Source organism: Zonotrichia albicollis, chromosome 1, assembly GCF_047830755.1.
Source record: "Zonotrichia albicollis isolate bZonAlb1 chromosome 1, bZonAlb1.hap1, whole genome shotgun sequence".
Classification (NCBI taxonomy): Eukaryota; Metazoa; Chordata; class Aves; order Passeriformes; family Passerellidae; genus Zonotrichia; species Zonotrichia albicollis.
In genome coordinates this window covers 36,019,665-36,046,610 of record NC_133819.1, presented here as the reverse complement: position 1 = coordinate 36,046,610, position 26,946 = coordinate 36,019,665, and the positions used below count along the sequence as shown (strand labels likewise).

General features: G+C 36.3%; 1 protein-coding gene across 1 annotated transcript in view; it reads right to left on the bottom strand.

Moving 5' to 3' along the window:
• Nucleotides 1–26,946, bottom strand: part of PLCL2 (phospholipase C like 2) — a 99,678-nt gene that overhangs the window by 5,040 nt on the left and 67,692 nt on the right. Inside the window, exons 5-6 of the mRNA XM_005480922.4 lie at nt 18,907–18,982; nt 4,813–4,922 (exon numbers count right to left, since the gene is read on the bottom strand). Of these exons, the coding sequence (XP_005480979.1) occupies nt 4,813–4,922; nt 18,907–18,982 (186 nt within the window). The remainder of the gene's footprint in view (nt 1–4,812; nt 4,923–18,906; nt 18,983–26,946) is intronic.

Sequence of the window (26,946 nt, the reverse complement as noted above, 5' to 3'; positions counted from 1 at the left end):
AATAAGCTGGTTTGCACAGAGAACTCAATGCTGGGATCTGAAGCAGTTGTAGAAGCAAACCAGAGTGTTTCTTGCTGTGTGGAAGGGCTGTCTTCACCAGGCTTTCATCTCAGATTAAGTCAAAATGCAAATTAATTTAGTCCTCAGTGTTGTCTGGCAAGCACACCAAAAAACTTGAATTGACTTCCAGCACTGTGGTTAACAGGCAGCTTGTGGTAATTCCCAACTGGGAGCAGGATGGATCTGGGTCTTGCAGAGCACTGGGAGAGCGCTCTCACAACAGCAGCACACAGCAACCACTGCTCCCTTTCCTTCACCATGGTTAAAATTCACTTACTGAACTGAGCACTCTGTAACTTGAATATTTCATGTTTACAGGCTTCAGAAGAAGTTGTTTTCTAGGCAGACGTGAAAAAAGACCTTAAAGAAGTCAAAGAACAAAAGTGATATTCATTCAAAAGCTTTTAGTAAACAGCAGCAATAAAGAATATGGATTGATTTGGAAGCCCAATTCAGTACCCTTTAAACCTCTCTGGCCCAATATGCCCATGTCATCTAGTCTGGTTTATTTTTTCTTAAATCAATGTTAAAATTCTGTTTGTTTTGAAACTTTTGACTAAGAGGCAGTGTCTTATATCATAAGCAGTAACTGAACTCCATAACAGCAACTGAAAACAAACCCAAAATGGTTCCTTTCAGTTCTTGTACATCCAAAATGAGGTACCATTTCAGAGTCAGTCAGGTATGGAATCAACTAGAATGCATCAGCACAGCTACCTTCATAAGCTGTTATGTATTCACTCATGATATTCAATTAACTAGTTCTTGAAACTGAAAGTAAAATTGTACAGAGGACATTAAAAATAACTGCATGAGCATTCTTTCCCCAAAAAATCCCAAGAAACTCTATCATTAACGACTGGTCTTTAGCTCAGGATCTGGAACCCAAAGCTCCTATCGGGAAATGCAAGAAGCCACTATCCCTTTCTCAAAGTGCTCCTTAGAGCACAACAGATCATTGCTTTGAGCTCCTCAGAGTACAACAGAGCATTGCTTTGAGCTCCTCAGAGTACAACAGAGCATTGCTTTGAGCAACCTGGTGGAGTGGGAGGTGTCCCTGCCAATGGCAGCGGGGCTGAAACTGGTGATCTCTAAGGTTCTTTCCAACCCCAGCCACTCTATTATTCTGTGACACATTACAGTGTTCCACGACCAGCTGACACGCTCTGAGGGAAGTTTTGGAATCAGAACAAGAGGCCTTAACTTCCCAACTTCTAAATAAGGGATTAATTAGGAGACAAAATCCCATCAGTCCAGCAACATAAGAGACTAGTAGCTCCAGATATTTAAATTGAACTGGGATATCTTCTGAGGACCTACCAGGCAGCAACTATCAGAGGCTTTATAAATGCTCCATGGCTGCCAGAATTCACTTGGAGGTTTGGTTGAAAAAGTTCAGATTATTTAAAAAGAAGTAAGAAGCTGCAGTCCTGGAAGTGCCTTGAATGTTCCATTTATAAACACATTTTTTTAAAATAGTGTAGATGCAGAACTAATGCTATTAAAGAGATAACAGATGCCATGGACTGCATGCCTTGCAACAGAAAGTAATTAATATCATATAATGTGACATGCCTAAAAGCTGATAGCCAACAAGAAACATCTAACAAATGCTGAAGAGTTAGGAGTCCCACCTTCATTCCAAATATTTCCATTGACTCCTCCTTTTGTCTTTAGAACAAAGCTCTTTAGCTCTTCATTGCCAAGACTAATTTACAGTTGCTGCTATGTTCTTCCTATGGGCATCTCAAATTCTGAGCCTTATAGAGGGTTTTTCTCCAAGTTTTTCTATGTCAGACAAGTCCATAAATTTTTACAATAGGTTGTAGGGGTCTGCTGCAACAGCACTTAAGAGTGTTTTTCCTTCTTCAACAGTGTACTGTTGGCAGAAAATGTGATTATCTATGTTTAGAAAATATGAATTCTATCAGCCTGAGTAGTAACAATAAATAAATTACTAGCAAATAACTGTCTATTTGTAAGAGATGAATATTCTAGCAGTTTACAATCCCTGAATCAGGCAACAGACCAAATTTACTCCAAATGATATTGTGAATTTAAATATCTCTGTGTACATATATGGGGTGAATAAGAATGGGCATGTGTGCATATACACATACACAAATTAGATGGAATTTCAGCTGAATTCAAACATACTATGCTACTAATAAATTTGGCCACATGGCTTCAAATTAAGAAAAATTAAATCATTTAAAGCAGTAACTGTAATGCATGTGCATGCAAAATACATAGATATACTTAATAACTGCATCAGATGTTCTAAACAAAGTTTCCCTAGAATTAAGCTGTCAATTTTGCTATTTTATCAAACTTTCCATTGCATCAACTGCAGTCAAAATGTCCCAACTGAAAGAGAACAATCAATATGTACCTCGAGGGTAAAATGCAGCTTGATCAGTTTGGAAAATACATTAACCACACCATGTGAGCATGCCATGAGTCCTCTGTGCAGGAGCTGAGGATGGCACTCACGTAGGATTATTTAGTAAGGCTGTTCAGAGCCCCACAATAACTCCTATATATATCATAGCTAAGAATCCACATCTTTATTGTGTATTTCCACATTCATTTTTGTACTATTTAAGAAGGAAGTTCATTTGAAGAAGGAAGAGAATTCAACACATAAAAGAAATCCTAAAGTGGTTCAGATTGTTGTTCTTCTGCTCAATTTCTACTCAAATGTGGATGTCCACTTTTCATCCCTGTTCTCTCAGAGTTTTTTGAGAACTGGGAACACGGCAATGGAAAGACAGTGAGATCGAAATTATGATTGCAGATCTTTTTCTCCAGACAGGAAATGTGTCTTAGAAACTGTTTAAATTCTGTTTAATTATATGATACGAAAGTATGGTTAAAGCCCACAGTTAAAGTGTTTGGAGTGGAAAACCTCAGTGTGTCACTTCAAACAAATCTCACTTTTAACTTTCTGTATATCTAAATGTGAGCAACCGCACTTAGCAGATGCCTGAACTGCAGTATCTGTAAAATAACTTTAAAGATGTTCTGTAATGTCTCCTGTTAAAGTTTCAACAAGAAGCTGATTAAATCTCACCTTTCCTTTTTAACTGAAGTATTAATTATGTGACAAATTGCACCTTCCAAAAGAAAGGATCTTAATCTCTGACTAGAAAAATAGCACCCAATCAATGTTGAAGATATTTTCTCAATAATCTCTTCAAAGGGAAGGCCTTCTAACTTCATAACTATGTTATAATCCTAAGGACATGTACACAAGCCCTTCAGTGCTCCTCGGAGCCAGAGCTGCCATGTGGCGCCTCCAATTCCTGGCGAACGCAGGAATCACGACTTCACATTTCAGTCACTCACCAACTGCAAACCTCCCCCCCACCAACCCTTATGTTCAGAATGTAAAGCAGAGATGAAGCAAAGGTACTGCTGTTTCAGGAAGCATTAAAATAGATTTGCCTATCCAAGCTGGTATCTGACACCTTTGACAGAAAAAAAGGGATAGGAATTTATTTCTTTGACATTCACCCAACGCCACTGAACTAGCTCTTCTCTATGCTCTCGGAAGCACAGGACTGATACATTACACATCCCATACACTGTCTTCAAGAAACTCTGTTCTGATACAGGAAAAGTGATATTCTGGTCCTTTACCTATAAGCAGAACCTGCATGAATATTTTTAGAATGCATTAACTGTACATGCTGTAGCAAATTTCACCAGTTTTTTATTCTCCTCCGCATTAGATTTGTGCAGTGTAACACAAGAGGGATTGGAGCACCAAGTGACCCCATGAAAAGCTTAACAGTTCAAACCAGCATGGAGAAATACATATGCATTACTGCTTTTCTGTCATAGTTCACTGTAAGAAGAGGCGGTATGAAACCGTATTTTCAAGAAGAACTAAAAATAAAAACTAGGTGGGAGAAAATAATTTTCTTTATAATTAAAACAGACTTTATAGTTTAATGTAGTGAAGAAGTATTTGATTGAGTGGGAGAGAAGAACTCATTAGTGGACGTAAACACCAAACTTGAATAATATGAGCTAGAGTCAAGGGAATAAATTAAGGGAGGCAGTTTTGCTATCTCTACAAATTTTTATATACTCTGCTGAGATCAAAGATCACCGATAGGAAACCTGAACTGTTCCACATTCTAGTTTCCTGAGGGTCTCTGGCTGAAAGCTTTTCTTATACTTCACCATTTAGTCTTCTGTCAAAACATAAGCAAATGTGCTCGATAAAATGTAAAGACAGTCTCCAGCTCATACACTCAATTTATCCCAGCCTGGATTATGAACACAATTTGCTTCTACCATTAACCACCATTCATCATCGACTGCAGGCAGCAGTAACAGCTTCCCTTTTGTTTTTCAGTAACTGTATTAACCTTAACACTTATTCCCCTTCAAATCACAAAACAGAGTTTAAACAATGGCATAGCTGCCTTCCAGCCTGAGCCACTTTGCAGAAGCCAAGAGCCATTGTTTCAGCCAGGCATTAAAGGATCCTGCCAGTGTTAAAAGATTGCACGAAGAAAATGTCAGACACACTAAATGAAATAAGCTTCCATAACACTACATGAGAATAAAAAGTCACATTGAGACTCTGCTGTGTTTCAGGTTATATAAACCAAACTGACTATGATTATAGAAGTGAATAAAGCCAGTTGAACTGTGACACAGAGTAATGACCAGTAACAATATCAGAATGACAGTTTTGAACATAAAAACACAGTAACTAACCAAAGGAAGACACATTACCTTTAAAATTGTAATGTTCCACGTAAAACTTTCGACTGATTTTTGCAGTTTTCTTTCTTTTAGGCCCTCTCTTGCTCCTATATTGTGCAGGTTTTCATGAAACTCCATTGCTGTAGAGAATAAAAGAGGGAGAAATATAGTATAGAATATAGTAGAATATCTATTTTATATAGTATAGAATATAGTAGAATATCTATTTTAGCAACATAATATAGAGAAATATAGTATCTATTTTAGTATCTATTTTAGCATTTTTGTCATCATAGAGATAGCAACTTGAAACTAATAAGGCAAAATGACAGTGAAAAAGCCTCAGAAATTTTATTCTTCAAGCACAAATCTATCTGATGTAGTAAGATTCAATGTTATACAACATGCCAATATATACAAATCTCTCTAAGCCAAAATCCATGGAAGCACCTGTTAGGTCATTGCTATACAAAGATGGAGCCCAGCAATTATTTCCCATAGAAATATAATCTCTAAGTACAACTGAATGTGCTGTACCACATGTAAAAACCTTTTTGTAGTTGCTATAGGATGGAAACAGTAATTTCATTAACTACTCTGGCCCAATAAATTTCTTTTGTGCCTTACTCTTTTATGCATTTACATCACAGTTGTCCAGCTTACAATTTATATCATGGAGTCTGCTCAGAAAATAAACACTTTACCTTATCCCAGAGGATAAATGAGTAACTGTGAAGGAGGAATGCCAAGTGAACTTGTCAAGGAATGCCAACAATATTTTACTGCACCATGTAAACTACTGTGTCCACAAAATGTATCTGACAAACTCCAAATCAAAAATTTTTGGTAACATTTAGATTAGTTTAATCTAAGCAATGAGCAGACCAAATGAAGTTGTTTTAACACTGCACAGATAGCAGAGACACAATTTCCTTTCCATGCTGCTGTTACAAGCCATGTAAAAATAAACTTTAAACTGTTTCTTTCACACACGAGAAGTCAAATGTCCTTCCATGGGTACACAGAGCAACTAACATGGATTACAGCTACTCTCCCATAAAGGTCATAGCTCAGTTGTGCTCTCAAGATCCCCTTCTAATAATGTACAGGGTATTTTGAGGCCAAAAGTTGGCAAGTGGCTCTGACATACACCTAAGAACATAATAGTTAAAGCACAAATTATACTTTTAACTATGTTATTTGCTCAGTGAGTACACGTACTTCAAAATTTACATGTACTTTATTACCACGAATAAGCACATAAACTTGGGTTGGCTGTCAATCTGAGAGAAGAATGACTTTTAAGGACATTATCTCTTCTTCATAATCTCTTTAACCTACACTCATGTCTCATTAAAAGAAAGAGAGATGACTGAATGTTTCCATCGTACACTCCCTTACCTTACTCCCACATACACACACACATATATTTTAAAAAGTATTCATAGATTCATTTGAAAGGCAAAATTGTTCTTTCTACCCTTTCTTACTATTTTAAATTTTGCTACAAGAAAAATAAATGGCAAATATTTTCCCTGAATTAACATAGTGTATAATTTGTATTTCAATCACTCCTCTACAGCTCTCCCTCTGCCGTCTCAAATATAATGTTCATCTTATATTTCCCCAAAACAAATTTCTAAGCAGGGGAGAAAATAAAGTTTATAAACCCCTCATTTTCTAAGTATCCATTTCTCATTCATATCAACCAAAATAATAAATTCCCAATATGATTATGGAAAGGAAAGATTATACACAGATCCCTATTTACAATATTACACTTCTAGAGCCATCACAACAGTACAGATTTTCTGATCTGTACAATGAATTCTGAAACATACTGGCAAACTTTTGAAGTTCTGCACTTCATTTCCATCTTAACAATTATTGCTTTTTAAGTCAGTGGACAGAAGCAATCAATAATAACTTGAACTAAAGAAGAAAGACTAAAGAAGAAAGACATTAAGAATAATGCTGACCACCTGCATGTTAAAAGTGGGATTAGTGCTTTGTAGATTTCAGATTATTTTGATGTATACAAAATTCCTGATATCACAGACATGAACACAATGGTGACTGTGTATTCTGCCAGCCAGAAAAACTCCTTTATGGTCACCAACAACCTTCTGTGGTGATGCTCTTTCCAGTCTACACTCATGCTATGACACATTTCTGTCCTGCCAAAGCCATTCCACTGCAGCTAAGTACACTTGGAAGTTGGCAGGAACATCTCATCACCCTTCTTGGGAAAATGAAGCAGTCAGATCATCCCAACAGGGCACACACATGTAAACCCCCAGCTGACAGGTGCCTCCTGCTTAAACACCACTAATATTGATACTGATACTGATATCAGGGGCATCCTCAACACCTCTCACAGACTGGCCAACATCATCATGCTACACTAAACCGAAACACACAAGCAGGAACAAGCAGATTTGAATTTTATTTCCGCTTCCATTACTAGGCTCTTGCCTGATTAATTGAAACGAATTATTTAATCTCTTTGTCTCAGTTTTTCCATCTGCTGAAAGGAATGACTCGTATTTGGTACACAATATATGGACAATTAAATTTTAGAGCATGAATGCAGTACAACATTTAACTGTTGACTATGCCTCTCTTGGCATTCATCTCGTATGTTCTCACTTGGTTTTGTTGCACTTTGCCTTGGAATTATTTCATGCTTTAACTATGGCAAAGGAATAACACAAGTGTTAAATTCCAAAATTAAACATATTAGAAGATAACAGAAAAAGGAAAAAAAAAGGAAAGACATTCTCATTTACAGCTAAATTAATAAAATAATTTACATGTTCATATAAACCCATGTAAACATGCCTTTAGGATATGTTTACAAAGAAAACTCAAGGTTAAATTACTTTTTAATATAAACAATTTTCTGTCTCTTTGCAAATAAAATTTCAGCTCTCACTCTCATTAACATATAATAAACAAGTCACTTTTTATGAGGCTTAATTACTTCTAGATTTATTAGTCAATTAGTAATTTTGAACTGCCTGAGAGCTCTTGAATGGTAACAGGCATACCATTAACCTGATGTATCACCCATTATATTTTTGCATATACCACCTCAATCAAAGAAAGCACAAGTTAGTTATATTTTTCATTTATTGTGGCAGATGTTAAGGAAGATATAATTCACAACTTTCTGAGTGTCCATGAAGAATATATAGGATGTATGCTCTTCTGTTTGGATGGTATTTTCTGTGTTTTAATTTTTGTCCACTGCACAAATGTATTTATCTACAACAAAATTATTACTGATTGTTGCCTTGAACCAGAAAGCTCAAACCTAAAAAGCTCTTTTGACTGGAAACTCTTTACTAAAATCCTTATTTGCACAGAATCCCTGAGGTTGAAAGACAGCTCTGGACCAACCCCATTGCTCAAAACCAGGATCAGAGAGAACAGGTGGCGCAGGACTGTGTGAGGTGTCTGTTCAATATCACCAAGGATATTGAATATCCCCTCTTTTGTGGGACTGAGGTGAGGCTGACTGGCTTAGTCCTACTTTCTAGCTTTCTTTAACTTGTTTGCCTTCTGCTTGTGACAGTGTGATGAGGTTTCAAACATCATTATTTGGTCCCCTTCTGAGTTTCTGCATGAGGGTACTAAGGGCTCTTAGTTTGCATAACCTGCATTAAGAAGGTCATCACTGCATAAGTAAGGGTGAGCTGACAGAAGCCATACAATTTCCTAAGCATTGGCAAATTGAAAATGGATTCAAGTATTTCACATTAAAAAGAGCAGCTTTTCTGTAAAACATTCACCCCAGCTATTGCAAGGCATGTAAGTACACTGTAATATATGTAGCAAAACAGCAACAGCATGAGTCAACAGCAGGTTTGTACAGTGAACAAAATACTGCTGACAAATTTTCCTAACCATAACCAGAGATTTCACAGCATATTCTTCTCCTCTGCAGCACACTTGCTTATTCTAAAGCATTCTCATAAGGAATCCTTCAGGATTTCCAAATAATATTTTCCCCATCAGTGCTGAATCTCTTTCTGGTTCCTCAGTGAATGCTGGTTAGTTTGAATTTCATGATTGTCTCAGCTTTTCCCTCTCCCTCAGACCCGTTCCCACAGCCCTGGAATGCATTAGATGACTTTAACCCTTCTTCATTCACCAGGAATACCTTACATCCAAGATGCTACTCTGAAATTTTACCCACAATCCTCTTCAATTTTTAATAACTTAAATGGCATGAAGAAAAGAGAAACACTATAAGGCCACTTGATGCAGTAGGAACTATGTATCATTGAGGAGATTAACAAAAATTTGCTGGGCTAGTCTAGCAAAAAGAAAACCAAAAGAGGAGCAATTGCTCTCTAGATACTCTACACCAGTCAGGTAAGACCTTGGACCTCAAAGGATCACTGCAGCTAAAGGACAATATTAGGATGGATGTCCACCAGCAAAATCAGAACTTAAGTAAAATTTATTACCATTGTAGATGTGTGTCTGTGATCAGTTTTAAAATGAGAAAATTACACAGATCAAAAACTCATATTCATTGTAAAATACAGTTCAACACGATCCATTTTCAAGAGGTGCACTGGGAAGCAGAGTGAAGCACCTACAGTCCTGTGTTTCCTCAGCCAGCTGCAGGATGACCTACAGTGTTACATGCATAGGATGTCACACCTGCATTAACTTATGCTTGCCATATTCTTGGAATATTCATGTTTATAATCTCAACAAGGACTAAATTACAGTAGAGAGAGCAATGTGTCTTACTGCTATGACATACTTTAATTACAAGAAGTTTTCCTAAATAAAGCATACAAGGCAATATAGTTGTCTTGACAGGATGATAATTTTGAGTCATCCCCTGTCAGAATAGCTTCCAGATTGGACTTCAGCTTTGCTTTATGTCCTGGATTCTTAGTGTTTAATTTTTCACAAATATGTTCAGAAGATACAAAACCATTCAGAACTTACAACATTCATATAAGCTTAAAATATGGTTATTGTTCTACTGATGCTTGAAATGCTAGAACAAAGATGCCCTGTATATTGTTGTAATCCCAACACTTTATTTTCGTAAAAAAAAATATTATTTGGTGATATACCTCAAAAGCAACATTTTTGATACTAATAAAAGCCACTCATTTTCAACTGTATTTAGATGGAAAAAATAGTTTCTTCTTTTCTTTAAAATGAAGCTACTTCATATAAAATTTATTGTCTTTAATTACTAACTAGAAACGACACCTGTTGGAAGCTGGTTAGCAATTCCTCCCACTACTGGGCTCTCACTATAGTTCCAAAGCATCATATTTAAGATATTAATTAAAATGTGCTATATAAAGCAGCATAAGTGATTCTGCTATTTTTAAACTAGTTAAAAAGCATATATTAAAAAGGAAAGAGGCCTTAGGTCACTGAGCTGCATGTAATTATGGTTTTACATACAATATATGTATATTTGTTTGAACTGTCTGATGATAATAACACATGTATTAAAATGAAGAAGTGAAAAGAAACTGAAAAATGGAAAACTGGAGAACATACCTGTGTGGTACAAGTACAGGAACATTTGGAACTCTGAGATTTGTTTGCTTTTGTAAGTGCTCCTATCACAAAGCCCTGGCATACAATCTCAGTTTACAGCAAAAAAATTCACACCTTTTCTTTAACTGAGAACCAAGATACTAATTTTTCAAGGAATTTTTAGCAAAGCAGCCGGCACAACACTTGCTCAGCTGTATTTCTAAAGCCAAATCTTCCCCTGACATGCTCATTTGTTTTCTTTGATGAAAGCTTTCTTGCCAAGAGATGATTTACAACCTAGCTGAGACATGACTACACAGCAGGTGGGCTCCTCCTGCTATGTTTTTTCTCTTAACAAAGAACTTTATCAGTGAAACAGCACAGTGATGAAACTCTGGCAATAAATGCATATACTGAGTATGCCTAACGTGAAATGAGTAACAAACAAAATTTGACTATGTCTATATGAAGTAAACACTGGTAATACTGCAGGTATGAAGCACTTAAATTCAGTCAAGCCAAATATAGTTTATTTAATTTCTGGTAGAGCTCTTTGATTTAAAATCAAATTAAATACTTTTGAAAATAGTTATAAATACAAAATAAAATTAAATAAACATTAATAATTTTTAAATGTAAAGAAAATACCTCACAGCTTTGGATTACCTCACAGGTTTTAGGTTACCACACTTTGCAGGTCTACCACTATGCAGATTTAACTCAAATAATTACAAAGATGCTGTGAATAATTTGCATACACAAATTTTTTCTTTACAAGAATAAAAATCCAAGAAATCAGTTTATATATTCAAATATTTCTTCCTCCACTGTGTAGGTTAAATGGTAATAAAGGAAATGGAAAATTCTAGGAAAGTATTTAGGCTGTAAGTATTCATTTCCACATATAAATATTTAATTTGCTTATACAGCTGCTACTCTTGGCCACATCTTTGAAAGTGACAGCTTCAATTTTTTACAGCATTAAATATGTTTCTTAATATTTTTATTTTAGATTACATTCCTTAAACAGTAAGCTATTTCAGCCTCACAAACAATTTCCTCTCAAAATTAATTTTATCAGAAAAAGAGATTGGGAAAAGAGTCTGGCTACCAGACCATATCAACAATAAATCAAATCCATCATGCTAGAGAAGCAGTAGAAGTCACCATACTAGTAAATTCTCATATATTTTGCTTACAAAACACTCTTCACACAAAGATTTAAAATGAACTTTCATAAAATAATGCTTAGTATATCTCTGTATTTTTAAAAAGTCATTACTAACTGCAAAAATGGAGTCTTAGCAGGAACAAAGATTAGATGCTGAAGTACTTCCAAACACTTTGTTTTCACTGAAGACACTGAAAAAATGTTACGCCATAACTAGAGAATCAGAATTTCTTGGCAGGTTCAAAGAATATTTTGCTGAGATTTAAGATGCTCAAGGAATTAATTATTTGCATTCAATATATTCAGATAATTATTTGACAAAAGAATACAATACCTTAATTAGTTGTTCAGCATTTTTTAATTACTTTGACCTTTTTGGCACTATCTGTGTAGTAAGTGGAAATGTTCCTCAGACACAGACAGACACATAGGTGCTGCTCTACTTAGGTGGCTAAAAACTGTTTTGGTGCCCAGTGCCCTATTATTCTTGAAAAACAGTAAAGACAAATTGAATACTTAAGAGAACTTTCTTATTCCAACATCCCAAACAACAATGGCATCACAGCCTGCTGAGAACCATCCTTTCCTCTAAATTAATATTCAGTCTTCCAGTCCAGACTCACACAGCCCCATGTGCAATCACAGTAATTCAGTTCTCCATATAAGAGACTTTCTTTAATGCTGGGGAGCCACTGGGGACTTCAAATGCTCACTAAATTCCTTAAGAAACACCATCAGAAGAGATCTATAGTAGTTGCAGTACTAAGCTTACACTATTATGAAGCTGAAAAGAGGAAATGTGTAACAGTATGCCATGACATTGTTGTTTCCAAGGGTTAAGTAACCACCTCCACCCGTCCAAACACTTTCAGGAACAATCCTATGTAAAATTACCCTTCTAGATACCAAAGTCAACAAAAAGAATATCAACTGACAAAACTCATAAAACCCACAACAACACTTTCTGTTCCTCCAAAACAACGCTTCTACAAAATTCACAGAGAAACAGATCCTGCCATAATAAAACAGCTGTTCTGGAAAACTGACTCATGGTATTCCACCCCCAATGTACAGAAAACTTTATTCCACAAATACACTCCTCTGTGAAGACAGACCACATTTCTGAATGGGGGTCAAGTTCAGCCACTACACGTATGAGAATGAATTAAGACTGTCAATAAAGGGCATAAACACAAAAGAGGTACAAAGGAGAGGATTTTTTTTTTCCACAGACTGCTGTTTCCATCTCTTGTTTATCAGTCTTGATACTCAAGAGAGACCAATGAGATTTTATTGAAAAGTTTCTGATTTTATTGAATGTTAGAATGAAGACTTAATAAAGATACTGATTTATGGCACACTGTAATTTTTCCCAGTGTTCAGATCTGGCTGAGCCCACATTGGTTCACGGGCAATAGTCATCAATCTCTTACACTTCCACAGAAATCTAACTTCTTTCTTTTCTGGCATTACTTTAACGGGAGGGGAAAACAAGGCTTCATGTGAAGGGGAAAACTCAAGAGAGTAATGCAAAAGTCTGTGCTGGTCAAGTATTTGCCCTAGTACCAATGAGTGAGGTCATGAAGAAGTATATGAGATGTCTCCTAGGAATCATCCACCCATTAGCAAAATATATCAGATTCACAAAAAAACCCCAATACCATCCAAAGTATTACAGGGAACTACGTATGAGAAGTAATACAGGAAAAATGTGGTGTATGACTGGTGTGAATAACTATGGTGACAAACATGTGAGCATAAAGAAAAATGACTCATCACCTATTCACTAATACTATTTAAGTTGATCTAAGTGCAATTCTTCACTTCCCCTCCTCCCCAGTAGAATGTGGTTTCCAGAATATTCAAGGCACAGGAGAAGAACAGGTTTACAGGGAGTACAGGCAATGATAGTACAATCTGGGCTGCTGTGAGCTGTACCTAGAGAGAGGCTTAGTGGAGTTACTTGAGGAGGAAGGACAAACAGGAAGAAAAAAATGCAGAAAAAAAAAGAAGTAGACAGGACGAAGAGCAAACAAGACAAAAAAACAGGTAAAAATGATAGACAGAATACAGAAAAATTAGAAACATAAATAAAGGGAATAACTTGAATACACCCTTTTTTTCCCCCTTAACTATCAGCAAAAGTCTATTGTGCTAATAAACAGTGAAAATTATGTTGTGACAAGTGTAGAGAAAGGAGTTAAAACAATTTGATACCTGGCTTATTAAAATGGGAACATAGAGAAAACAAGGAAGAGCAGGTATTTCAAAAGCATGCAGACTGGCTGAGAGGGGTCTCCAAGCACTGTTTAAGCTACTACAGCAGGTGACGTTGGAGCTTACGTGGTAGTGAGAAATATTATAGATGGCTTTCTTTTGACAGTGAATCTCATGAAAAATACAGCAATGGATCCAATTCTAAGATGTAACTTGAAGATCAGCATGTCCTACTGATGGCAGTCAAAAAAATGAAATATTTTCAGGTGCAAAGTCCAATGATAACAGAGCAGCATCCCTTCACTCCCTAGTTACAAAACAGTAGTTTAAATGCAATGGCTTCTAACCAAGAGCCAACACTTGCTGATGAGAGGCAGTATTTCAGAAGGCATGGAATAACATGTTCTGCTGAACTCCACAGTACCCAAACCATAAAAAACATAAATTATCTTTCAAGTCAGGGATAACTGCAGAAATATTGGGAACCTAGTCATTGCCTCTCACACTGTAAATAAAAACTCAATTGCCCACCTATATACCAAGTCAAAAGTGCTCCTCAGTAGTTAAGTATGTAAATTTCTTTTGCTCTGTTAGTGGATTATCTAATCTGCCAGAATATTACATTTCCTTATATGTTTTATTTTGGTGAACCTGAGTCAAAAATTATTACAAACAGTAAGGGAAAAAAGCTCACCAGCTCAGTGGAAGTGTCATTTTGCTGGAAAGCTTAAGTAGTAATAGTGGGGAAGTAAGAGTTCCAACTATTCGAACAAAATTGATTTCATTCCTTTAGTTTTCAACTACCAGAAGCATTTGAAGTGTTTGTATGGCTATCATGCTAGTATTCTTCAGCATGCAACTCAGATTAACCATTTTCCACTAAATACTGTGTACTGTGTTTATCTTTAAGGCATCCAGAATGGCTGGATACTTCCTTTCCTGAAACCATACCTTGCTTTGAAGTACATGTTAGAAAATATACTCCTTCTCTGTCATTCATTACTTGCATTATTAAATAAAGTCAGTCACTGTACAGATGGGATAAATAAGACAGACTCTGCTCCGACAACTCCGAATCCAAGTGTGAGGAAGAAAGAGAACAGATGGATACAGGAAGAGTGGGGAGTACAATGAAAAGCTATTTTGGTTAAGGTGGTAGGAGGACATGTGTCAATCTAGCTGTATTTGTGGGATAATTTTAAAAACAAATTCAAAGGAAGTAGCCTGGTAGATGTTTACAGAGAGCCTGTGGGACAATATGACAAGGACTGAAAATCCAGCAGGCACTGGAAACTCTTCCTACCAAATGAGCAAACACAAGAGAAGTGAAAGCATCTCAATCCTGACGCACAATGAGGAAAAAAACCTAAAAATCCATCCAGGGACAGACATCATCAAAACGAAAGCCAGGAAAATGACGTGCATAAGGCAAAACTAGGATGGTCAAATGGAGAGACAGAATAGTGTAGCTGAGGGCCCAGAAAATAAAAATCTGAAAAAGAATTCTGGCTGCACAGATGCCTAGGGAAGGCTGTGCCTATAAAAAAAACATATGGAAAGAAATATGTATGTTTTTTATGAATCTGAATTCTTAAAAATGAATTCATCCTCAGTTTGAGTAAACAGTGCTGAAATACACATTTATGCATCATATTAACACTAAACTGACACTGCTAGAACTCCATACAAAAACTTCATTTTCTGAATTAGAACAGAAACCTCAGAGACCATTCCTTGCAGGTTTTGTCAAAGCAATATTTTCCCCGACACACATAAATTTACCCTTACTGATTTTATATTTCCCAAGATTATAGAATCATAGAATGGTTTGAGGTTCAAAGGGACCTTAAAGATCATCTACATCCAAACCCTCTGCCAAGTGAAGGAACACCTTCCATCACACCAGGTTACTCAAAAACACTCCAGTCATATCTACCTTTAATTAAGTTCAGTAGTTCTTTGTCACCAGCAAGCTGTGCTTAGTAATTATTGCTCCCCATAATTTAATGAATATTTGGAATATTCTTCTGAGCTTCCAATGCTGAACACCAAAATGAATTCCTAAGTCATGGTTCTCTCATTTAATCAGGGATGAGCTCAGACAGTATTTGAATTATAAAGAAAAAAATGCAACGGAAGATTCAAAAGAGGAGTTCAGTAATTATGTGATTTGAGTACAAAGGAGGCTATAAATGGGGTAGGGTGACCTGGACATTCAAACTTTTACTCTAGCAGAAATACAGGAGCATTTTAGCACTGTAAGAGATTCAGTGAATGAATCAGATTATCTTCAAATTCCCTTTAGCACATAGCTTCTATTTTCTTGTAGCATCTTTAACTGGCTTAATAGCAACAAAATAAATGGCACTACAATCATCTTGAAGTTATGTGGATTTTTTGTAACTCTGAAAAGAATAAAAGTACACAGGGAAGCAAAGCAGTATCATGTTCCCATATATTTTCATTATTCATGTACCTAAAATACTTTCAATAACTACTTAACTAATAACAATGTATTGAGCTGAAATTAATATGCTGATATGGATAAAACAGAGAGGTTTTTAATATTATTTCATTTTAAAGAACCAAAGTGAGGAGAGATGTTTATAGTTAAATGTGCTCAGAGAATATTAATAGAAAAAACCCTGAATTCTGAAAATAGCCATCTCAATAATTGTATCTTTACTTATCCAAAAGGCTATCAACCAAGGAAATAATACTGCATTTATTTCCAAACTAGGTCTGAATTCTATAGGAGGCCAAAAGTCCTATTATTAAACTTAAGATAGAAAACAGTTCAACAGAGTGAATCTACTTTGCCTTTTTAACAAAATTCTCTTATAAGCCTCGTTATGACAACAAAAATTTACTGCTTATTGGCAGCTTGTCTACTTCTTATTTTAGCAGCCTTTACACTGTTTGAGCCCTAGAAGGAAAAAAGGCATGATTTTGTTTTCTCCTTATCCAGAAACTACATGAGAAAATGTATAATCTTTTACTCGTAATTCAAACAGCATCTGCTGAGATCATGAGATCAATAAGATAATCTTCCAAACCCATTGATACTAAAAGTTAATTCATCTTAAAAAAATGCCTTGACCCTGCAGGGCTAAAGCTGCCCTAAATAGCAGGATCTATTACATAATCCATACTTAGGCTTATGTCATCACACTGGAGGGTTCTCATTTGAAGGAGATCAAAATCTCCACTATTTAGCACAGGCTTTAAGTCTTTAGCATCTTAAGCAAAGGATTCCTGGGCCCAACTGTCCTTCATGTAAAATAAGGCAGTAAGACTCAAGAAAGATATATGGAAGTTTACAGGAATCCATATAAGGTAGTAGAAAGCAACCTTTTCTGAAGAGCACCAATTATAAAATAAAAAAATTTAGGCAACTGGCTTTTGCCTTGTCTCTAACCAAGGACCTAAACTGCTTAAGACACTGGTGACACTAAAAAATTTAAGCACATTATCACCACATAACTGGGAGATGATTTAAGAAGCAAGCACACATGTCTACCATACAACAACATCCTTACAACAGCACAATACATTCTGTGTTTGGTACTGCTGTGGTTTCACCCCAGCCAGCAACCAAGTGCGGCACATTTGCTCACTCCTGCTGGGTGGATGGGAGAGAATCTGAAGAGTAAAAGTGAGAAAACCTGTGGGTTGAGATAAAGACACTTTAATGGGTAAAGCAAAGGCCGTGCACGTAAGCAAAGCAAAACATCATCCTGTGTGAGCACTGCTCAGCAGCAACAAAAAACATCTCTGCATCATCAGCCCCATTTTAAAGCACTCTGTAACACAGTCCCACACCTGCGACTAGGAAGAAAAAACTGTCCCAGCCAAAACCACCACAGTATTTTTGATAAATCTTTGCATCTATCAATAAGATGTGTGAAGTAATATTTTTCATTCGTGGTATTTATGTTTGGTATTTATGTTTGACAATTTCAAGTAAATAGGGCAACTTAAAACTTTCAGGTATTTTGACAGTCCTTTGGTTTGACTGAAGTTCACAGTGTCTGAGGAGTATATGCTGTGAATCAAGAGGAGATCTACAAATTCCAAGTGGGTAAGCCTTTCTTGCTGCACTGTTAACAGGAGGGAGTTTGTAAAGGAAGGCTGAGGGTGTAAGAGCATTCTTTCTTTCTTTTTGGAAAAAAGGAACAAAATAAAGGGACTGGAATTTGTAGGAGAGCAGAGAAGCAAATCAAAGAATGGAACAAAATTATGGAAGATAATGGGAGCTACAAGATGTTAAATATCAGTCAGATAAAAATGTATTTTATATAAAAAGCTTTTGTTCCAATTGAGTCATGCAAAATATTTCTGTAAATGCTTTGGCAGAGTCTTTGGCAGAATTCCTGTTTCTGATGCAAAATGTGATGCATCACTTTGAGCAAATTTGTAACATTATTTATAAAACAGTTGAAAGTTCAAAAGAAAACAAGCATGTTTAAACAACAAGGTCAGGCATGCTATCAAAACAAGCAGGAAACCTTCAAAACTCAGTTGTGCCCCAATGACAAAACTGTTACAAAATATCACATTAAAAAGGGGTCAGTTTGTGAAGGGGTCAAGAAGTACTTATACCATCTATTTCAAATATATATCCGACACAGGAAACTTTTCAGAGAACTTGTGGGAGCAACACAGAACCAAAGGGCATCCACCCAACAGATCTAAAGAAATACAGGAACCAAACATCTGAATTACTGTTACACAACTATCAGAAGGCAATGTTCTCCTGACAATTCAAGTTTCACCAAGGTTCTTGAAGACAGTGAGCTACCACATCAATAGAAGAAAAGTTCTCACATAGAGAAAGAGGAACAAATGGTTAAAAAATTTCAGTGTGAAGAAAGATCATTCTCTTTGCTTCCTGTAACCTTGTGTTTTCATTTGTGGAAATGACTATAATGACAAGCTACTGTCCATGTATAAAATACTTGTAATTTCTAAATTCAAGATGCAATTCTATGAATCTTTGCTTTCTATGATTTGAAATGTCTTTCCACTCTTACTGGATGTGCCTATATTACACTAATCTTTGTTTTGTATTTTTGCTTTTTTGTTGTTTGTTTGTTCGGTTTTGCTTGTTGGGGGAGGTTTTTTGCTATAGTTGAATATTGATTTTAAGTTTTGGAAAATACAAAAATTGCAGCAAGTTCTGTATAATATTTTTAAAAGTAGCTTGTACTTACCTGCTTTCTGACACTGCACGATCTTCTCATATAAGCTATCTGTATTTTCAACCAGAGTCCTGATGGTGTGAATCATCTATAGAGAAAATAAATAGAAATATATAGAATATCAGTAAAATTGAAATTTTACTTAAAATTTTTTATCTGTAAATGATGCCTAAAATTGAACTCAAATTGATTAACTAATACTTATTGTTAACATAATGAATGCACTTCTTTTTCTGGTCATAATGAGGTAGCACAGTGCCCTAGACATAGAATAAAGGCATAAAAATTACAATGATTTTGGGCTGGGATCTGTGAATACTGAAGCAAAACGTCTACTCCACAGTTCACTGCCTATCAAAGCAACTGGAAATGATGCAACCAGCAATTCACTTTTGGTGGCTTGGTTGAGATAACATGGATGCAATCTTCCTCTTCCTCATTCCCTCCAACATTCAGGATGATGATCACTCATTACCCAGTGCATCCTTTTTCCTAGGCATCATTCCACTGCTTTTCCAGATTTTTTTCCTCTACATTTTCCCTTTTGTGGCTAGACCTGCACTCATGTATGAGACAATGCTTTATGGAAGAAAACAAATCACTTGAGGCTGGTAGTGGAGGATAGGAAAAATAAATTATTCTTTGAGCTGATCTTTCTAAACAAAAAGCCTTTCAGGGAATCCCAGCTGAATGCACTAAGATGGAACCACGCAGAATTTTCAGCCTAGGGTATGTACTGAGAAGTAACAACTTCGCTTCTCACCTTCCCCACTGACGTCTCTGCTTTCCACTCAAGCAGACAATTTTCTCTCCACTAAAACAAAGACTACATTTTTGACATGTTACTTATGTGGGTGTTCATGTGGAACTTGCTTTTCCTTAGGAGACCACCATTTGCTTTTATGAGGAGGAACAATCCTCCTCATAAAAGCATGCTACAGGAAAAAAGGAATGTTACAGGGGAAAAAGGCCCAAACATCTCTAACACTGCTCCTCAGAGAAAAATTACTGTAAGAGGCATGACTCCCTCACACATATTAGAAGGAGCCTTCTCCAGCTGAATGACATTGGGGCTGTTTTTCTGAACATTGCTCCAAGTAAGGCAGAAATCAATTTTGAGAAGCGGGCAAGCAAGTCTCAGATTTTTGATCGTGACAAGTGTGCAAGCAAGTGAGGAGGAAAAACACCTGCACAGACAAACTACTCTACAGGCTTCTGTAACTGTCAGCTGCACAAAATCTGGTTTAAACAAATGACAAAGCATTTGAAAATAATTCTAGTTCTATTTCTATTATTTCGGTTTGAGCCAATAAAGAAAATGATGCAAACCATGAATTTTTACTTGATACACACCAACAGCATGTGAAAAAGCAACTTTAGAGTACATGGAGGTCATAATACTGGATAATTTAATTTAATCCTCACATCCCAATTTATCTCTTTTTAAAGTATCTACTTATTATGTCTGTTGTCGGGGTTGCTTTAAATAGATGTAAATTAGAATATATGAAGCAAAAATAATGTGATCAGGTTGCTAAGCTGCAAATGAAAAACTTTAGCTTACCACAGTTTAAACTGGATTGTTCTTTAAATATAAATATCAATTTTCACTCAAGCAAAAACTACCTATAAATAGAATTATGCTGATTACTATTTAAGTGTAACAAATTGAAGACAATTTAAGTAAGAGAATACTATATTTCACCCACATAGGGAGCACTGCAAACTGAATATTCTTAATCAGTCAAGGAGAAAGCCCCATTTCACTTTGTTTCATTACTATTCAGTCTCTAAAACAGAACTCACAAATTGAAATAAGATCACAATAAATTTGCTTGACAGGCAAGGATTTACCTGTTTCAATACATATGTCACATAACACATTTGTTTCTGCAATGAACTTAAATGGGGAGAACCAAAACACAGCTGATGTCAGCTGTATACTTCCAATAGCTGATGTTATTTTGCTAACTGGCTGAAAGAAAACCGTAAAGCAGGTTTTTCTGAATTGACAATCACCTTGAAAAATGAAATGCTGAGCACATATGACTCTTGGGCTTTTCTGGGGTGCTAATACACAATACTAAGGACTAGAGAGGGATTCCCTATCAATATGAATCCTTTCACCTGAGCACTCTTTTGATTGGAGTTCATAAACAAAGAGAACAACTATGCTGCCCATTCAAGGTATTTGTTTTGAAGGAATTGTAAGAAATATTACAACTGTCCTACTCTGTTTTCCTGACCCCATGTGTTTAATAACATAATTTCTAAGTTATCTCAGTTAGGTCCTATTCCAGACACAGAGCATATCTACCTGCTCTGCTTCCTTTGTATGGCCTACATGAATATCAGATAATTTAGAAGCAGTGGAGAACAAGTCTCAGCTGATTAGAAAACTTACTTTGAGACGCTGCACTGATTTTCAGAAATAAGAGAATTCTAAGATGAATAAAAATGCTTACATTACTGGTTTTTTGTTTACTTTCTGTATTGACAAAAGAAAAAAGTTTTACTGATTCTGCAGATGAAAGGAAAAAAACTAATTATTAGTGCTCTTTCATCATGGTCAGGCTAACACTGGAGAATTTATAATAACATGCCGATTTCATATTTCACAGTTCCAGTATGGAAAGCTAGTAAATACCCTATGATCAAAAGGAATACCCTCTTTGCAACTTCTGAAGAAGAATGGCAATGCATTTCATGTGGCAGAAATTATTCTAATATCCACTTTTAGATTATCAAGACTAGTAACAGTTACTTTCATTATCTTTGGTCTCTAAAATACATACAAAGCTGTATTTAAGATTAACAGCACTGCAGAGCAAAACTGGCTGAGCTAGCAATAATTCAGGGGTTGACTGCCACTACCATTCAATCACTGTTATGGAACACCCCTATTTTCAAATGTCCCTCCCTAAGAAAATAATGGAGCAGTATGTTGTGTGCATGAGTAGGTGTCACCTTCTAGTTGTGCTTGATTAATAAACTAATACTATTAGTTCATTATAATTTTATTCGTACATTGCTCTACACCACACAGTCATATTTTAGTATGGATTCAGCTATTTGTTAAATTACTCCTATGGAGTGCTTGAACATATGAATTCTTTCTAGTGTTCAAGCCAAAGTTTTAACCTCATGAAAGCACTTATGTAGACATTCACAGAGACTGAAAGACTTCTGGCAGACACAGCATATGGAACAACTATGTATAAATGCCTATATTTAAACAGAAAATTAATCTAAATATACTGGTTTTTATATGTGTGATCGATATAAAAATGAAATAGAAAATGATGAGTGAGGAGGAGCTTCAGTGTGAAAACCACGATGTCTGCAGCAGAGTAAGACATGGAAATCTCAACGCAAATTAGTCATGGAAATTGAGTAGAAAGACCAGGTAGAATCTGCTCTACACTGAACTAGTCAATATTGAACAAGGCAATCAATAAGCAGCTATTTTCTAACCACATTTAACTTCTAGAATATTACCAGTGACAAATCTGGAAAGAGAAATGGAAACAAATAGGGAAGAACCAGTTGCCACCTGATCATTAAAAATGTATTGCAAATTCCCTATGCATATTCAAGAAAAGAACACATGCTACATGAAGTTTAGTAAGCTGTATTTTCTAGCAAGGCTCTTACAATACTGATTCAATTCTAACCTATGTTGCTTTTTATCTGGAAGCAAAGATTCAAAATATCCAAAAATTTATTTTAAATATAGAACTTATATAATGCTGAAATTGCTTCAACTCCCCTTTCAACTCCCACCCCACCACCACAGTCCAACCTCAGCATGACCAGAGAACTTCTCAGGTGCTCATTTCAGACTGGACTATCCTACTCTTTTTGTTGGTCAGTGGAAAACAGGAAATGCAGAATTGTATGCTTTATAGCCTTGAAGTCATCACAATTTTGCAGAGGCCAAGTTAATAGTTTGATCTATTTGTTATATTCTTCAAACTCTATTGGTTAAATCATGCAAGCATTTTACCTAGTTATTCTAACAAATGGATGAATGTCAAGAAAGATGTTTTAAAAATTAAGTAGTTATTATTATTGTTGTTGTTCAGAAGTAAGCACTATATGATTAGTCCAGAATTCTCAATGAGGATTAGAGACCTGTATAATTATATACATTGTTGCTACCTTAAAAAGCCAATGATGATGGTTAGAAATCACAATTGTTGCTTCAAACAGATGGAACTGCATTGTTAACAGTTCATACCTTATGTGATGCTGTCCTCACAAACCAAATGAAAAACTCATTTACTGAAAAAAATCTATCCTCCTTCTCAGCAAAACAGAACTCTCCCATTAAGATGGTTACTTAAAATTATATATATAAATGTCTAGAGGTATGTTTCAAAGTTTGTTGTCTTATTGCTTTATGAAAGAGTTAAGTGCTATGAACTAACACTACGTAGGTCAATGCAAGTGCTCACATGTATGTACATATGCATGTATTTGAAACCATTTCTTTAATTTCAGCTAATTTGAAGAAGATCTATTTCTACCAGGCTCACACAGACAGGTCTTCTGGTAGAAGATAAAACATTCTGTTTATACCCTCAACTTGTGGAAAATATGTAAATGAACTCAACTGTAAATATTTTAAATATCACATTTAACATAGGCCTTGGGAAAGAAATCTTTCAAAACCCCCAGGATTTACCCAATCTTCCAGTGTGGAACTGGTTGGTAGCACACAAGAAGACATCAGCTGTATTTTAAAATGGAAAAATCAACCAATTATAAACTGTGTCTGGCTGATCAAACTCAGTGAGAGAAAACACCTTCACTGACACAATTGCAACACCAAGGATGAATGTTATTTTTAGCAAGAAAAGCACACCACACATTTAAATTTCAACATCTGTAAATGTGTTGCCAATACTGCTAGACCTATATTCCAACAGCAAACCTGAAACCATACTTACAGTAGGTATAAATCAAATCTTCATTAAAATGGCACTCACATTCTACTTTCATCCAAACCTCTACATATTAGATATATTTCTGAAATCACAAACTACACCATTTCTAATAAATGTATGTATCTTTAGTATTCAGAAGCCAAACTGGAGCTCTTAACAGCAGTAATAAACATGTAATTTGCATTTTCCAGACACTTTATTAAGCCCAAGATTGTACAAACAGCACCATTATCAAACAGCACTTCACAAAAACAGGAAACCAAACACAAGGCATTCCAAACTGCTAACAGCATCTGCACCACTTCAAAAGAAGTGTTACACAGTGAGGATCAGAAGCTGCTACCATTGCCCCAAGCAGTAACATCAAGGAAAGGAACTCTGGTAGGGACTCCTTATAAACTCTTTGCCCTCAAGAACCATTATAGGTACCAGGACCTTAAACAAAACATGGTCAGCTCTAACTGAATGTCTGTAAAAATTGTACCCAAGCAGTCCAGCATTCACTGTCAATGCACCAAAAGGTATCTTTGTTGGGGCACTGGAACAAGCAGAAGAAGTGTTCTTAGACAACTACCATGGTCAGCTTGCTTTGCAGCTGCATTAGGAGTTGTTTTAAACTGTATGTGCTGCCTTTTATTTTCTGCTGGAGAAGAATGGTGTTATAGCAAGTAAGAAAGGAAATCGCTATAAAATCACATTGCAAACCTCACAACTCAAATTAATTGTGTTCTAGCTGTTCCTACAGTGTGGACATCACACTGAAAGAATTCTGAAACATCCAACTTCTGACAGGACCACCATAAACAAGAGAAGTCGACTTTTACAAAGAAAAACCATTCACAGCTTTCCTCTGCTCTTCCAAGCCTGTCACCACATTGTAGAAGGCCACACATTGGCTAAGCCTTATTTCCCTTTTGTAAACCCATGCTGAGTTTATCCCATCTCTTTCTTGTGAGGCCACGGCTGCAGCACTCATCCCAGTTTGGGGTTTTTCAGTACAATAAATATATGGAGTACTGCCCAGCACAAACTCACAGAGATTTAAGGACCTGGAGTATCTTTTATATGAGGAGAGGCTAAGAGGGCTAGGACTGGTCATCCTGGAGCAGAGAAGGCTCAGGGGGAATCTTAGGTGGTCAAACACTGGGAGAGGTTTCCCAGATTGACTGTGGAGTCTCCACCCTTGGTGATATTCAACAGCCAACCCGACACAGTCCTGGGCAACCTGCTCTGTCTGATCCTGCAGGGGGTGGGGTTAGATGATCTCCAGAGGTGCCTTCCAACCTAAACGACCCTATGTAAAAAAGAATTATAGTAAAGTTGACATCTCCAGTCAAAAGAACTGAACTTTCTGGCTCAAAACAGCAATCAATAATAACATCTTTATAGATAAAAATCAGGTGTGTTTTTGCACAGAAAGTTCAAAGCTCTACAAACCAAAGGTAATCTTTCTCCTATCCAAATACAGTCCAAAGTACCAAGGTAAGAAAATCAAGCTGCTAACTGATACTTCTCTACACACAGAGGATTCATCATATCAAATCAAATTTCCTTCAAAGCAGTAAGGTTTTTAGCAAATGTATTGTCTAAGTTAGAAAATATTTCTTCAGCTGTACAAGAAAATAAATTCAGCAGAGAAGCAGAGAGATTTAAAGTTAGAAGGGACCTCAGAAGGTCATCTGGTCCAAATCCCCCTGCTCATGCAGGGCCACTTACCATGGCTGTCTGCCCAGGGCCATGTCCAGATGGCTTTTGAGTATCTCCAAAGCTGGAGACTCCACAATCTCTCTGGGCAACCTGTTCCAGTGTTCAGTCACCCTTACAGTCAAAAAGTGTAACCTGATGTTCTGACAGAGCCCCCTGGTTTTCATTTCATGCCTTTTCTCCTGTCACTGGGCACCAATGGAAGTGGCCTCTCTCTGGCCTCTGCACCCTCTCCTCAGGCATTGATAAGATCCCCCTCAGCCTTCTTTTCCCCAGACTAAACAGTCCCAGCTCTCCCAGCCTTTCTGTGTAGGAGATGCTCCATCAGCTTAATGGCCCTCTGTTGGACTCTTCAGCACATCCATGCCTCCCTCGTGCTGGGGAACCCAGGACAGGACACAGCACTCCAGGTGTGCCCTCAGCAGCACTGAACAGAGGGGAAGGGTCATCTCCCCTCAAGAATAACTCATGTTAAGATATAATCAGGTATTATGTTTCTCTTTAGACTTTAAAACCACTGCCTTCTTCCAAAAAAAAAAAAAAACCAAAAAAGCAGATGAAATTTCCCTTATGCTTACTGAATTCATTGGCATATTATGACAAAAATGTAATGCTGTACCTGACAGTGGCAGTTTATCCATTAAAGTGGAAAAAACATAGGAACAGACTCATGGCTTCATAGTCTAACTTTTCAGCCTACCTTTCTTCTCTCATCTCTTTTTGAAATGTTTTATATTCTAGAAAACACATACATGGAAAATGATTTCTTTCTTCAGAAAGAAGCAAGACAAGATTATGTCATAATACTTTGCAGGATCAAAAGATATAAGATATGAAATCCACTTACCAAAACAAATTCTTGTAGGCCTGAGAAAAAATAGGACATAATCTGTTCTTAACTCTGCGGCATTCCAAAATTAATTCATTTCCCCCAGTTTAAGAAAATCTACCAAAGGAACAAACAGTCCACAAGTCCTCCATTAAAGAGAACTATTTGCTCTTAATTCCTCATGAGTCAAGTCTATGAGAAAGACTAGGTTGAAGATAAGAGTAAATATAATAATCAGCAGCTCTCTTCTGAACTATGTACCCAAGGACAATAAGCCCTTTTTAAATCCAATAGTCACTGCTTTTCACTTTCCTGACAATCTGGGTTTTGTAGCAAAATTATTTTCATAATTTTAAAACTAAAGCTGATAGAATGAAAAACCATGTGAAAAGTGGACAATAAATAAGGACATGTATATGAAATTCAAATATCCTCTATCTGTATAAGAAGCAAAATCTAGCATCTGTGTAAAAAAATTCATAGGTAGTTCATAGGTTATTTCTGAAATGAGAACTATCAGTAGCAGCTCTCATAGCCACAATTCCTTTTTCACAGAGATGGAATCAAAAA